We start from the raw sequence: 16110 nt of genomic DNA on the forward strand, positions 1-16110 counted from the left end.
TTTTAAATTATCCATTAGCTTGTACCCAGTCTGTAACTAAGCTGTTTCATTTTCCCAGAGAAATTTTAATTATTGTCTGAGGTGAAAACAAATGATTATCATTGTTAAGCAGTAATGATGACTTTTAATTTAGAGCTTATTAGTTTTAGGTATGAAGACATGTTTTAGATGACTCTTTATACTTCTGAAAAGTCCTGAAACTTATGAAGACCCCTAACGCTCTCAGATCACCTTTCTTTTTGAAAAAGCAGCGTTCAGTAAGACAAACTAGCAAGCCTTGTTAGTACTGGAGCCACTTGTTGCACCTGTTAGACAAGTTTGTTACTTTCTCCTGGCAAGAGAGTGAGAAGTTTAAACACTCTTCGTTTTAATTTAGAGCCTGTTCTCCTTTAAAAGAACTGTTGAATTGTAAAAAGGTGATGTTTTTAAAATTAACTTTTGCAAAATTTCTTCTTTAGGCCCTAACATGGGGGGAAAATCAACTTACATCCGACAGACAGGGGTGATCGTTCTTATGGCCCAAATTGGGTGTTTTGTACCATGTGACTCTGCAGAAATAACCATTGTGGATTGTATCCTGGCTCGGGTGGGAGCAGGAGACAGTCAGCTGAAAGGCGTGTCTACTTTCATGGCTGAAATGTTGGAAACTGCTTCAATCCTCAGGCAAGTCCTGTGTTTATTTGGTTATGTTAGTTGGACATGATGGGGGAGGAGGTGCTCTGAGAAAGATGCATTTAAAATTTTCTTTTGTGTAGAATCTCCAAGGCCTTTTTAGCTGGTTCATATGTTCTTGAAGTTGCCTTCTGTTCATTTAGTTGTCAATACTGAGCTGCTACCAGGAGGCCAAAGTCTAAAGGGGACAAAGGAACTAATCTGTGTGACACTGTGTTTCCACTTTATTTTATGTTGTTACATAAAAAGGAAACGTTTTTTGCTTCTTCTGTGCTATGCCTCAACAGCATAACTTGTGATACTCCAATATCCTGAGTTTCTGCTGTTCATAAACATAATAAAATGGTCTTGTGTTTTTAGGACAGCATCTGAAAACTCCCTGATAATTATTGATGAGCTGGGAAGAGGAACTTCTACCTATGATGGCTTTGGCTTAGCATGGGCTATCTCAGAATACATTGCTAGCAAAATATGTGCTTTCACTATGTTTGCTACACATTTTCATGAACTGACAGCTCTTGCTGACCAAGTGCCAACAGTAAATAACCTACATGTTACTGCTCTGACCAGTGATGACACACTGACTATGCTTTATCGTGTCAAGGAAGGTAAGAGTGTGGATATGGGTAAAATGCATTTTGCCCTGAGAGAGGGAAGTGTTAATGGGGATGTGAGGGAAATAAAGTCATGTCGTACTCCAGGCTTAGGGTTTGTAATAGGGACGTTCCTCTCTGTCCATAGAGAGTGTGTATGGCAGGAGCTCTGACCGTGTGTGAACACAGTTGGTGATGACATTAATGATTATTTGTCAAGACTTCTAGGTTATTTTTGCCACTGACATTGATGCTTTTGAGTCACTCCCTTCTCCTTTTTCAAGGACCAGAGAGAACAGTTAAACCAGCCATTTTAACATGCTGTTGGAGAAGACTTATGTTCCTTAAACTGTACTTTTAAAAGAAATGAGTGCAATGTTTATGTGCTGAGAGTTTTTAATAATGTCAATTTCATTGTAATAAGATTTAGTCTTATGTTGCCCAATTTATGCAGTAGTTTGATGCAGGAAAAATCATATGGTTTATTTTTAGCAAATGGCATCATAGTGAAACAAGCAGCCTGTTTTGTAGTGTAAAATTGGTTAGATGTATTTAATTAAAATCCTTTAGTGGATCCGGTTATTCCTTTCAGTGTTAAATTAAACAATTTTGTATTAGGTATAAATTTCATCTGTTCACCACTAAAAGCAGTTCCTCCTGCTTCTCTATATCCCCAATCGTTATTTCTTGTTCCCTTCAGCAGGAGCCTGTGTTTTATGCTAAATAAAGGAGAACCATGTAACTCTGGCTTGCAAGATGTGCCCATTCTAATTTAGTTGTCAACCCTACAGTGGTTTTGATTTTCTCATTAGAGCATTTCAGTCAGGCTGGCAACCTCTGGACTGAGATTTTGATTTAAAATTTGAGCAGAGTACTGTTACTCTGTATTATCTCTTAAAAATAGCTCTTAATTTTCCTCTTCTGAGTTCCACAATGAAGGAATGAGTTAAATGATCCTCAGACAGGTAGAACATGGTTACTGTAGAACACTCTGGCTAGGCTGGATTTGATCAACAGCTTACCTTGTGGAGTGGTTATGTCTCTAAAAAGGAATAATTATTTGAGAAGTTAGGCTGTTATCTTTACTAAAACAATTACTCAGTATCATCCATCCTTGTTAAGGCTGAGGAGCTAGATCATGACTCATCTCAAATCCTGGAGACTGGTGTTTACTTAACACCTTTTTTGTTTAGGATTTAATCTTACAGGTACAATTGTTGAACTTCATTCCTCATTTTAAAAGCTGTTTTATTATGCTGACATATCAAAACCTTGCTTTTGCTTGCCTAGTTAATCCTAATAACTCTGCTCTTCATGAACAGTGCATATTCAGTATGTGTTATTTTGGAACTCTCTCCACTATTTCCTCATTTCTTTATCCAATTTAGGACACTTCAGTTCATTCCTTCTGGCATATGTTGTTCTGAAATGAAATTAGTATGCTGCCCAGCTATAAAATTTTACTGAGATGCTTTTAAAGATATTTTTTATAATCTTCACAGGCTATCACTGTGCCATTAAATATCCTTAGATAATTGGTAAATGTGTTTTTATATCCCAATCTGAGCCTCCCTGGAGTGGTACTGTGCAAGTTTTACTCCTATGACGTTACTAATTGACTATTTTTTACTCATTTCTTCTGGTTTTAAATCCATGAAATTACTTAATTTCTTGCTCTTTGATTACATATATGGCTATTTCTAATTTTGTATTCCCCTCTGGCTATAATTTTACACTTATGTTTTGGGTACTTTTCTGTAAAATTAGGAGACTGCTCTGAACAAGGGTAATCACAGCAGGACCAAAAACTACTATTCTCCTCTGGCTTTACTGAGAGTCTGCTTACAGCTGGATAGGTTAGCTCTGGCTGCCATAGCCTTGCTTCTTTTAATTCTGTATCCTTGTCTTTTGGGATCCTTATTCCTTAGAAATGGGCTCAGTTCATGCACTTTTCCAGGCTTTTGAGTATTAGTCCAAAGTGCTGTGGCCCTGATTCTCAGCCTTCTTAGCGGAGAGGCAGTGACCATGATTCTTAGTTTGCTGTTTCCATCTTCTCCAGCATATGTTGAGCTCCTTCCACCAAGTGAAGGCTCAGAGCCCTCTGAATGCCTTGCCCCAGTTAGTGCTTAAAAGATGATTAGAACTGCAGAAAAACATAGTCATAAAGTGTTGCAAGTGTACACTGAAACCGAGTGATTTTGATGCAATGAGATGTACAGTATCTTGAAACAAACCTTCTTTATTTAAATGCCTTATTTTGAGCACATTGGTTGGGGAGGGAATTAAAATACACTATATCAAAACCTTCTACCTTCTAAATCCTTTGGAAATAGCAAGGTTTGTGATAAAACCCCCTAACATTCCACAGGTGGTTGGGTCAATTCTCTTTCTTCAGTGGACTGTTTTTGTTTTTAAATTTGTATTAACTCAACCATTCTGGTCCTGATTATTCTAGAAGCCCAGTCTCATAGTTTTCTTCAATTGGTTTTGCCACTTTTAGTCATACACATCTTTTCTCTGTCCATGCAATGACTTTTCATTCCATCCAGTTTTTGGAAGTGCTGCTCAGCATAGAGGTACAATAGTTTGTATCTATCTACTTAAACCTCTGTCAGAGGAGATACAACATTATGAAATCTCCATCTTAAAACACTTAGTCTCAAATTGGCTATCTCTCTCAAAATTTTTTGCATTTAATGTTGTGCTCTTTCCCTTTTGGAAGTGTTAAATTGCTCTGACAGGGACATGAGTGTAGGCAACTTGGATACAGCTGTGTTTTGAAACAATTAACAGGTTTCATGTCATTTGAAATGCATAACTAAATCTGAAATGCATGGCAAGGAACTTTTATGTTCAACCCTGTCTTCATACTTCAAGAGTGTGATAAGATCACTGGAAGAGGAGACATAGAAAGTGTTGTTCTCCAGGTCTCTGCTCAGGATTCTCGGAGCAGAGAACTGAGGTAGCTTTGTGTCTGGGGTGGTGTGTGTTTTTAATATAAAATCCAGAAGACTAGTTTCTGCTTAAACATGTTAATTTCCTTTAAGAAATTGAAGAGATGACAAGGTTAATAAAACAAAAAAATCTCAATGCTGAATTTTTTCTTTACCTATTCTTCAGATACCCAGTATTTAATAGATGATTAGTTAACTGTTGTTTTGCATGTGTAATTCATTTATTCATAACTCCTTGCTGGAGACCAGAATTAAAAGGATGTGGTAATATTTGTGGGTGGCCAAATGGAATTAGGGTAATATAAAGAAATAGAGTTGACAGATTTTATCAGAGGCTTTTAATATTGAAGTGAAAATTGTTTTATGTAACTGTGTGTGTTTACATACTTGGAGCAATTATGAGAACTTTTCTTTCTCAACTCAATGTTATAAACAGTGTATTAATTGAAATAAATGTGAATCTAAAATTGAAAGGTTTTGATGTAATTAAATACAACTTGTAGAGACTGAGGATTTATGTGGTACATATGCAAAGGAGGAGAGGCATGATTGAGAATGAAACATTTTTCATATTCATACATACATACACATCTATATAAAAGTATAGAACAAATGTGAGAGATATATATTAAAGTTACTATATACTGTGGACTGTGCTGAAGTGCTTTAATAAAAATCATTATTCAATTTCATTCAAGTACTAGAAGGAAATTCTTTCTGCTTGAAGAATTTTCCATTTTTTCCTGAAGCACTTTGGAGCTCTGCAATTACTGCTCTAAGAGAGCTTAATTGAATAAGAACATATTCTTTAGTCTGTGTTTCCAGGTTTAGTCCTTGAGGTGAATCAGAAAGTGTTGGGGAAAACCAAATGATGTCACACACTTAATTCTTTAGAAAAGAGAACTATTACAAGCTTGTTCATATAATCTCATTGTATCTTTTGAGAGTTCTTAACTGTTGGGTTTTTTTCTCTGCATCCAGGTGTTTGTGACCAGAGTTTTGGAATACATGTAGCAGAGTTGGCAGCTTTCCCAAAACATGTGATAGAAAGTGCAAGAGAGAAAGCACTGGAGCTGGAGGAGTTTCAAAATGTTGGCAAGTCCCAGGAATCTGAAGGAGAACCACCAGCCAAGAAACTCTACAGAGAAAGAGAGGTTTGCTATGAGAAATGTTTTTTTAAAATTTGTTTTGCTGGAATAGCTCAAGCAAAACAGTTTAAGGATTCAGATTCCCCCAAAGCTTGAGGATAATTACTTTTAATACATTTTTCCATAACAAAATGTCTTAGCCGTGAAGTTCATTAGGAGTTGAAGAGATGTTCAGGATCAGTGGCTTTTGATTTTGATTCATTTCAAGTTAACATAAGTAGGAATTTTATCTAAAGACATTGTAATGAAATTGAAACTAATTTTTTTATTAAAGAATAATGATCAGCACTTTCTATGATTGGTGTATGACTGGAGTCGTACAAAGAACCATGTCTCTGCCTGACCTGTGGAGTTTTATTTACGCTCTGAACCAAGCCAGAATTATGCGTTCATCACTTTTGTTGACTCTTTAGTTTGTATGCAAAGTTTCTTGGGACTTTAGATACAGCTTTTGTTATCACTGTGTAGATTATTTTTGGTTCTGCAGTTGGATTGCACCTGGTTTTGCTCCCCATTATTTGAGGGCTCATTAGTGCCAATTTCTTAAATTTCTAAATGTGTTCAAATCTGCTCACATGGGAGAAAAGCTGAGTGCACAGCTTTCTCCTTTGTGCCTTGCCATGTCCCAACAGTACTAACACATCTCACAAGCTAATCACATCGAAGAATGTGGCAGTTGCCACCTGGAATGTCTGATTACAGATGTCATAAAGTTCTTCCCATTTCACACAAGGGAATTTTAGCTTGGTTTTCTCTACTCAACTGGGAAGTAAAATGTTCATGGCTTTGCACAGTCTTTGAGCACAGATTGAGGAAACCCACATCTCATCATAGCTCTGGTCATGTCTACATTGTATAATATAGATGTGTAAAGCCATTTGAGTGAACTGGTTTTGCTCTTCTCCCTTTGCCTTCTTTTTAAAGAAGCTTCATTAGCAGATAGTGTAAAAGAAAACAAAGGCTTGCAGGAAGGTTTTTCAGAATATCCTGTGTCTTCATCTTGTTGCTGGTTTAAGAAACCTTTCAGTGACATCTGTGACAGTCTCCTAGGAAATCCACATGGTGCCTTATGGCTTGCATTTGGTTTCACCAGTAGTAGGTCCTCCTTGGTGTGTGCATATAAATCTGCTTACAGATCTTAGTTCTGTGCCCCAGCAGGTGATCTGAAACTTCACAGCATTGTACCTCGTTTATCTCTTCCTGGCAATCTTGGTAATACTCCAGTGTGTGGAAGCCTTGGAATGTTAGTCCATATCCAAAGCACTTTATACATTTAAAAAGCCTCTGCTGTAGACAGACACTGTTATGTGTCACTTTATTTTCAGTTTCAGAGGTCACCTGCATTTGTTCCAGGCTCAGTAAGTGGATCTGATGTTGTAGATGAACAATCTCTGTTTTATGGTACTTTTACTGCCAGGAGATTTTTTTCCTCCAACTGCCTCAGTTTCTCCACTATTACCTGTCCTTTGTCAGTGTGCTAGGCATCATGGTGAAGAAATTTTCAGATTAGTTGGACCTGGCTGCATGGTCGTAAGTTGATGTAAATTAAATTGCCATGGCAAACACTTGTGACAAATACAGCATCGTGTTTTACTCTTGGATATTTCAGCAATACATAATATTTCATAAACTCTCTAGGCAATAGAATGACACAGCTTTAGATGTCTCAGCCAGGCAATTTGTCTGCCTTTGTTGACATCATGTTCAGAAGTAAAAGTGTGCCATTAGATTTCCAAGTGCTTCAGAGACTTGTGCACTGAAAATATACTGTGTTAGCCTTAACTAATAAGGGAAAATGAAGAAAACCATTTAGCAGAATTTTAAAATACAGGGGACTAGACACAATTCTGTATTGTGGGCAAATTGTTTCCAATACAGGGATTCTGAATACTGTTCATTGAAATGTTTGTTCTTGCTATTCAAGTCAGATTGTTTAGAAGTTCCACTTTGCCTGTTTGTGTAAAAGCATATGCATAAAGCTTAATTATCATCTGTTCTCCTTGGTGACGGCCACTCTCCAGTTGCTTGGTTACAATTTGTTCTTTCCTTTTGCATGTTGAAACATTGCTTTTGATTTGCAGTCCTTCCTAAAAGTAACTAGTTTGGGTAATATGACCATTCTTATGCTGTTGTTGCTGGCAATCCTCACCTTGTGTGGCTGCACACTGGAATTAAATGTGGAACATATATAGGACATCTCAGTGTTAAATATTGTACTTCTTCTGATCAACTGCTGCTTTTTACTTATGGATTGAAAAGGGAAAGAACTCCTGATTCCAGTATAACTGGATTGTTCTGATATTGAGAACTTGATAGCTAGTGCAAAAATAACCATGTTTTTTACCTGCACCAAGGTTCTGCTGATGAACAATACTTTGTATCTTTTGGGAATTTGGAAAATTCCTGCTTGCAATCTAAATATAGTTTCTGTTCTCTTTTTCTTCTCTTCCCTCAATTTCAGGAAGGTGAAAAGATAATTCAGGATTTTCTTTGTCAAGTGAAAACATTGCCCCTGACAGATATGTCAGAAGAAGACATCAAAATCAAGCTGAAACAGCTGAGAAATGATGTGCTGGCAAAGAACAACAGTTTTGTGAATGAAATCATTTCTCGAACAAAAGTTACATCATGATAGGTGTGAGAACAGGAAACAGCTCTTGAGGCATATTTTGCATTGAAAGAACTATAATTTTCTTGTCTTGTAGCTTTTATACTTTATGATGCTTGTAATGATTTATGTAAGCTTTTTTTTCTGGAATTGTAATTATTTTGTAAAAAATTCTGAGCACATTATGTGCCAGATTCCTGCTTTGTTGTGACTATTGTGTTCTTCTAGAAGTTTTCAATAAAATGGTTTTTCTTATTTGAGAGAATTATTGGCGGCACAAACAGAATGCATAATATTTTTCCAGAAGTGTGCTCGGAAGTAACAGTTGAGGTGGCATACAGCTACCCCAGCCTTGAAAAGCAACAGTGCATACACAGAATCTTTGTCCTATACCATGAGCCATTTTTCTATGATGCAATCCTATTAATTAATTCTTTGAAGATTTAGTTATGCTATGCTAGTGCTCCATTAGAAAAAAACACACATCTAATCTAAGTCTGCCCCAGTGGCCAAGAAGGCCAATGGCATCCTGGCCCGTGTCAGCAGTAGTGTGGCCAGCAGGACCAGGGCAGTGATGGTCCCCCTGTTCTCAACACCAGTGAGGCTGCACCTCAAGTGCTGTGTCCAGTTCTGAGCACAGAAAGACAGTGAGGTGCTGGAGTGAGTCCAGAGGAGAGCAACAGAGCTGGTGGAGAATCTGGAGCACAAGTCCTATGAGGAGCAGCTGAGGGAGCTGGAGGTGTTCAGCCTGGAGAGAAGGCTTGTGGGGGAACCTTACTGCCCTGTACAGCTGCCTGAATGAAGGGTAGTAAGGTGAGGGTCTCTCTCTTCTCTCAGCTAATAAGCAACAGGACAAAAAGAAACAACCTCAAGTTGCACCAAAGGAGGTCTAGATTGCATATTAGGAAAAATCTCTTCACAGAAAGGGTTGTCAAGCGTTGTAACAGACTGCTCAGGGAAGTGGTTGAGTCACCATCCCTGGAGGTATTTAAAAGACATATAGACTTAGGGACATGGTTTAGTGCTGGGCTTGGCAGTTGCTGGGTTAGTGGTTGGACTTGATGATTGTAGAGGTCTTTTCCAACTAAATGTTTCTATGGGTTTCTAGAAATTCTTTGCATGTGTCCCTGCATGGAGTTGAGGAGGGAGTTGGATAGATAGGATTTTTTTTGTTTGCTCTGTGGAGGTTAATCCTTGACTTGAATATACTATGGGCCTGCTCTTCCTGCCTGAGTGGTGATAACTCTTCCATATTTTGATGGTTTCATAATGTAAGCAGAGGCTGGAGTGAAGTAACAGCTTAACTGGAACTTCTGAGTTGGTCATGATTTGTTAGGTCTGTCTGTAAGGTAAGAATGCATTGATTTTTATCTAATGTCCTTCTCTGATTGAGACAGTTTGAAAGCATGCTGGTACAAGTTTATTTTCTCCTTGAAATTTAGCATTTTAAATTGTAGCTCAAGAACACTACCTATATTTAAAACTGTCAGTGTTGAAAGACTAATGGGAAAAGGTGTTTATCGCATGAGATGATAAGAATAAAATCATGCTGAAGATGCTGGGCACACTTGCTGTGTTCAGTTTGCATCAGTGGGTATGTGCTGGGGACAGCAGTGCTGCTGTTAAAGCTGTGTTGGATTAATGTGCTGCTGTGGTCTGCGTTTAAATATTCTAACACTAGTTGTAAGAGGGGTGTGATGTTCAACTTACTGTTGGATAATATTTGTTTGTAGTTGGATTAGAACTGGGACATACTAGATCTACTTCTTAACAGAAGAACTAAAGGCTTGTTTGAGAGGTTTGAGTACTGCATAACACCCTTTTGGTCTTTACATTAAAATGCATTCTACTTAAAAAGACAAAAATAGACTTGCATTTACAAACAGCACAGTTGATGCATGGTCTGGAAAAGTGTGTGAATAGAAAAATCTGTTACATAAAGTAATGAAAAATATAGCTGGTTTTGCAAATTTGATTGGTTAAGCACAAGCTATCCAAAAATACAGCATCATACATAAAATAGACAAAGAGAATCAATTTAGAGGATCAAATACTGCAATGACACACCACAACTTGGGTCGGATCAAACTGCTTTAACTGTTGCTAGAAATGAGCAGCTGTTCTGCAGGACTGGAATGACTGGTTCTTACAGCCTCTTCCTGCATATGCTGAGATCCCTGTGGTCTCATCAAAGATGCCCCTTGCTCATTGTCCTGTCCCTATCTGTGGGAACAGGCATAAAAACATCAGTGGTTATCTTTTCCAGGAACTTCTCTGTTTTCCCCTTGACCCTGTGTGAACCTTCAGTGTCTACAGCAATCCTCACTGAGCTGCCACCTGCAAGAGGGACCACTTCTGTGCTTTGACCCTGATTCCAATTTCATCCAGTCCCTCTTGTTAATATTCTTTGTGTTCACTCTTTCCACTCTGGATATGGTTCATCAGTTCGGCATGTTCAGTATGCTGAGGAAAGGCTGCTTTTATTTTCGTATTGCAGTTGGAGGCTGATAGAGCTGTTCCTTCATAACCAGATTTCCCCATCTGAGAGTGAAATCAGTACTTATGTGTTACTTGGGAGTGATGGGGTACCCTGGCTGGACCACCTCAGGGTAGCACCTTCTCTGTGCTTCCGGAAGGGAGTCATGCAGCTGCAGCAAAAAGGATACAGTTTTTCTCATGCCCTTCAATACTCACAACAAAGAAGGGTAAAAGTTAATGGGATTTTAAAACTAATCCTTTGAACTATTTTCTCTTCTACACTACACTTCCCCCTCCCTCTGAGTGTACTGCTGCTGCCGGATATAGGCAAGAGAAGATCAGGCAGGGTTAAGTCTCCATATGTCAGTGCTGCCTGCAAACTGGGTTACAGGTAGTGTGATTTCATGTGAGCAGGCGAATGGCTATTTTTGTTAGTTCCAATTTAGCGTTTTGTTCAGAAAAATACCAATGAGATGGGAGCAATTCCAGAACTTATCTGCTTATTACAGAACTGTGCCAAGGATGCAAAGATTATCAGAGCTTCAAAACAAACTTTTGTGGTTATTGAGGAGCGGTGAGGCCATGTACTGTCAGCCTTGAATAAAGATGCAAGTTTCTCTTTGCTTGTTCCCTTGAGAAAGCTTGGCACTGAGTGTTTGCTGCAGGCAAGTGGTCTTTTTAGTCTATTTTAGTCTTTTTAGTCCTATTCATCTTAGAAGGGTCTTTATAAAGGAAAAACTGCATTGGTGGAGTAAAACAAAAGTGGGCACATGGGCAAACACTGAAGGAATTATTTTCCTTTGTTGATTTTACTGCCCTTTTAGAGATCAGGAGTTCAAAGTTCAACATGGTTGTGTGCAGGAGCACCTGCTGCTAGCCTCATGGGAAAGTGCTGGCTTTACCTCTTAGGTTATGGGCAAGAGCATGTGAAGTAGTTGGCAGTCAGCAAGCTCCAGTTAGGACTGAGGGACCAGGGGATAAGTTTACAAATCCAGGGAAGGGAGCCTGCTGACTCTGCACTCGGCTGTGCATCTTCTAACTTGCAGCTGTGTGTCTTCATCTCAAATAATAATTCAGTCACTAAGTGGCTCTGTCCTCCCCTGGAGCTGAGGTGGTTTTGAAATCAGAAGTGGGAGGAACATGACCGAGATGAGTCCTTGCCCACCGCCAGCTGTGTTGGCGCTGGCTTAAGGAGCATTTAAGCTTCAGAGAAAAGCTTTGGATACCCACTGGTGAGAAGTGGGCCTGTTAGTGGCTTTCCTGAACATACTGACTTTTGCACTAGCTCTTAGTGGATGTAGCTGATCTGTGTTGATAATCACCCTGTATGTGACCACTGGGAATGCTGTGGTCCAACTTTTCTGGATTTAGGAAAGCCTGTGCAAGAGCCTATTGCTGTGCTGGAGGAGATGCTGCCTTCACAGCTCAGCTGAGGTCTGTCATTGTGTGAGCAGTTTCATCTGGTTTGGTGCAAGAGTAGGATGACAGTTTAAACTGGGTTTCATGGCATTTTATGAGTTTTCAAAGACACAACCAGTACATAGGCTGAGCAATTTCTATGGCTACAGAAGTGTGACAATTGGTCTTACTATTCTGCAGTGTGGCAGATTTATTTGAAAAATCAAGAGTTGCTGCTCTGCATCTGAAGTAGTGTGAAGTTGTGCATTGAATGTTTTGCATCTTACTGACCTGGGAACAAGGAAAATCAGTGGCCTCGGGAGCCTGAAACCTTAAAAGACAGTGGGAGATGTGCTGTCATTTCTGAGATAGCTGCAACCCTTGCAGGTAGAACTTGCCTGTCTGCTAAAACAGCCATGTTTGCAGTTGTGTCTCAGATATTTCTGTTCTCTCCCAGCCTTGCAGCTGCCTTTCCCAGTCTGTTGCTTTTCTTCTCCCTACTCCTGCCAGGCTCCTGTATTGTTCCTATACACAGGGGAACACCTTGCAGTGTTACTTTTGTGTGTGTGTCTCTCTCTCAGCTGTCAGCAATGCTTTTTACCCTTTGCATTGGGGTGGGACAGGGGTAGATATATCCCTGCATGTGCTGCTTTGCCAGTCAAATTGAGAGGGAACAACCTCTGTTATTGAAGAGGGAAGTGACAATTTCTAATCATTCTTAGTGGCATCTGGGGCTTACCCTCCTACAGTGTCCCCTATCACCTGGCCCAGCAGCAGTGCCTGTAGCTAAGGGAAACAATACTGTAAAGCAGATGACAGGTTGTGTTTGCTCCAGCAGCTACAGGGAGTACCACTTTTCTAGAGGTGAGAAAACGTATTTGCCTTTTCAGTGGAAAAAGGTGCCTTGGCACCTGGTTTGAGCTGCTGGATGCTTGTGGCTGTTTCCATAAGGGTGTAATCGTTCTGTCTTTGTAGGAACGATTGGAAAGCTGAAAACAGGTGTGCTAAACAACGAGAGCTGAGGAAAAAGCTGTGAGTAAATAGCCTGTGCTCATGGGAACATTTCCCCTGCTGATCCACTTGGTCCTGCTGCCCGCAGCAAAGTCATTGCTTGTCAGGGCGATGCACTCACATGGGGACCGCTTCAATATGCTCTTTTTCCAAAATTTCGGCAACTGTTCCTACATGGGTTGCCCTGGGCTCTGACAAGTGGGCCTGACTGCCCTGGCAAACAGCAGACCTTTAACCTGCACAGGGAGGGCTGTGGCAGGTCACACTGGCAGTCTGGTCGTGTCTGCAATCTGCTGCTGGACTGTGCAGTGGGGGGGGAGGCAGGAACGTGGTCAGCACTCCTAAAGTGTCTCTGCCTGCCTGAAGTTGCTGGTTTATACCCTGAGTAACACGAAATTTTTTCATACAGAGATTTTGAAATATTATCTTTTTTCCTACCATCCTGTGTCTTTTTATGCATAGAAATGGCACAAAACTTCAGGAGAGCATCCACTGCCCTAGACTTTACACCAGAGATTGTCTGTCTTTTTAGTATGCCCACTGGTTTCCCTTGTGTGGCCTTTTCCACACCACTATGATGCCTCTGACAGTAGGCAGCCCAAGCTTTTAAACCTCTCTGGATGAACCTGACCCCATCCAGAGCTGCCTGGGGACCTGCTCTCCCAACACAGGTGCAGCCAGGCTGATGCTGTAGGAAGGCAAAGTGAACCCATCAAACTGGACTATGTGCTGTACCCTCCCCCTCAGGGTCTTTGGCTTCAACAAAATACGCTCTACAAAGGATCAAAAATGTAGCTATCAAAATATGGTCCCAAGCCCTGCAAGGAATGACAACATGGGTTACCATGGTGCAAGCCTTGTGGGTTTTAGGTGACTCTGGTAAATGCTGTTCAGAAGCAATTCTTTTCTGTTTGGATATTTTCAGTAATTTTTCCTAATGTCTTTCTGCTGTAGGTTCTTACTGACCTGAATATCCCTTCCTTTCAGGGTCCCAATGTAAAGGCAAGTAGTTTTCCTGATGCTTTGATGTGCTAATGAAGAAGGTAAAAATGAAAAATAATCTTCATATCAATGTTCAACACCAAAATTACCAGCAAGATGATTCTGATGTTAATTTTAGTGCAGATGATCTGGCTGTAGTCTTTTGTTCACCATGACCTGGAAAGGCAGCGTAGGAGTTTTGGTTTCTATACCTACTGATTGCTCCGCTTTTCACCTTGGGCAGTAATAGATTTTTCAAGCTTATGCTCTTTGTCCGCTTGCAGTAGGTCATCTTTCATATCTTCATTCTGCCAAGGCATTTAACACTCAATTCAGGGACACTGGGATGCAGTCTAGCAATTCACTTGCACATTAATAGCAATCAATGACATTAAAAGGTAAAAAAAAAAAGTCTGCTTACTTTGTGCCTGTGCTGTATAAAAGGATGTGTATTAAAGGGCCAAAGGCTACTGATGTAGGTGTAGGAAAATGGGGAAGTGCACGTGAGCAATGTGGGATGCTCCCTCTCCCTGTGGATGCACATCTGGGCTGAAACTCAAGTAGCCCCCAGGGTTTAAAACCAAAACTAAAGCAGCTTCCTTACCTGCCAGCTGTGCCTGAACCTGTCAGAGGTGCCATTTTCACACAAGTCCAAGCCCTGTATTTGCAGCTTTGCTGTGAGGGAAGACAGTCTCTGAGGATGCCAGATGTTGGCATACCATGACCAAGGGTGAGAGAGGGCTTGGGTGGGGAGTTCAGTAGATGTCTCGATACTCCAACCAGGGGTCAAAGCACCTTGTTCCACCTCCCTCCATGCAGTGAGCAAGGGAAATGCTGGCATGGTTACTTCATTTTATGTTGGCTCCTGTGACAGTACCCTGAGCACTGCAAAACTAAACAATTGGAACAGATGGCATAGCATGGCTTGGCTGCAAGGCAGCTTTGTGCTTCATGCTGGCATGAAAGCCTGAGATGGCAAGAGTGATGACAACAGCTGGGAGCAGCTACCTGGGCTAGCTCTTACAGTGCTGAGTCCATGGCATTGCCTCCTTTGGCCCAGTTTGGGGGGACCCTGGTTGCTGAACCTGGTAGAAGCTCTGGTCCCTAGCACAGGTTGTTCTTTCATTGAAAGTGTTCTGGAAGATGCTATTTCAGGAGTCCTTTGGCCACTGCCATTTTGTTCTGGTTATTCCCTTTAATTTAAATAGAGCCATCTGAGACCAAAACCACCTGAGGTTTCCTCAGAAAATGAGTAGCACTTGCTAATCAGGCAGTGGGCCACCAGCACTATGAAACACTTGCCAGGCTGAGTAGCTTGTTTAAAGTGTTCGGTCTTCTGAGGGAGAGATGTGGCCTGCCCAGATCAGATGATGCTAATGCTGAAGGCGCTGAGTGGCTGGTGCTCTGCAGCTCCCAGGGGACCCCAGCTGGGACCTGCCCACCCCACTGCGGCAGAGCCCACTCACAGTTCAGTAACACAGCAGATGGAGAAGAACTAAACTGGCTGTAGCAGACCTGAGTCTTATTCCTAGTCATCTGATGTGCAATTTCACCTATAGTAGCATTTTAATGGCTTTTTTTTTTTGACTCCAGGAAGGAAATCAATTTCCATAAGGGAAGTCTTGCAGAAGCCCCTCTTTCTGTGCTGCTGGGGCTGGATTTCAAGCATGATATATTATGATACAACACTGGTTATGAGAAAACCACAGTGCTGTTTATCTTTCTGCTATAGAGAGACACAGGATTAATTTTCTGTAATCTCTCTTGTAAGACATGTGCTCATTCAGTGTGAATCAGAGGAGCTGCATGAAGTAAATGCTTTCTTCTTCCCGGAGATTGGACTGGCTGTTGATGTGGCCCATGAATCCACACTAACGCTGTTGTGCTCTTAGTAGTTCTCAATGGTTTAATCTCTCTCTCGAGTGTAGTTTGTAGATAAAAGTGTAATTTTTTTACTGGAAAACTTCAGAAGCTGATAGTATCTTACCCATTAGTATTGCAAAGTTCAGTTTAACTGTTTTTTTTAAGAATGAGAACTGGTCTCTGACAGTGACTAGATACTCATTTATCTTGTGCACATAAGAGGAAATAAAACCATCCAAAGACTTTGCTGCACATCCCACGCATCCCAAGGCATGCACTTCTTAGAATCTTTCTTTTCCTATTTTCTTCATCAAAGGACATCAGGTAAGGCATCAGGCTACTTTAACATGTTTTGTGTGAACAATAAGTTTTTTAGGGAGTATAGTAACCAGTGCAGTAATCTG

General features: G+C 40.5%; 1 protein-coding gene across 1 annotated transcript in view; it reads left to right on the plus strand.

Moving 5' to 3' along the window:
* MSH2 (mutS homolog 2) overlaps positions 1 to 8234 on the plus strand; it is a 47803-nt gene extending 39569 nt beyond the window's left edge. The window contains exons 13-16 of the mRNA XM_071580181.1: positions 459 to 663; positions 1033 to 1280; positions 5201 to 5373; positions 7829 to 8234. Coding sequence (XP_071436282.1) covers positions 459 to 663; positions 1033 to 1280; positions 5201 to 5373; positions 7829 to 7999 — 797 coding nt within the window. The 3' untranslated portion in view covers positions 8000 to 8234. The remainder of the gene's footprint in view (positions 1 to 458; positions 664 to 1032; positions 1281 to 5200; positions 5374 to 7828) is intronic.
* The last annotated feature ends 7876 nt before the right edge of the window (positions 8235 to 16110 follow it).

Source organism: Pithys albifrons, chromosome 2, assembly GCF_047495875.1.
Source record: "Pithys albifrons albifrons isolate INPA30051 chromosome 2, PitAlb_v1, whole genome shotgun sequence".
Classification (NCBI taxonomy): Eukaryota; Metazoa; Chordata; class Aves; order Passeriformes; family Thamnophilidae; genus Pithys; species Pithys albifrons.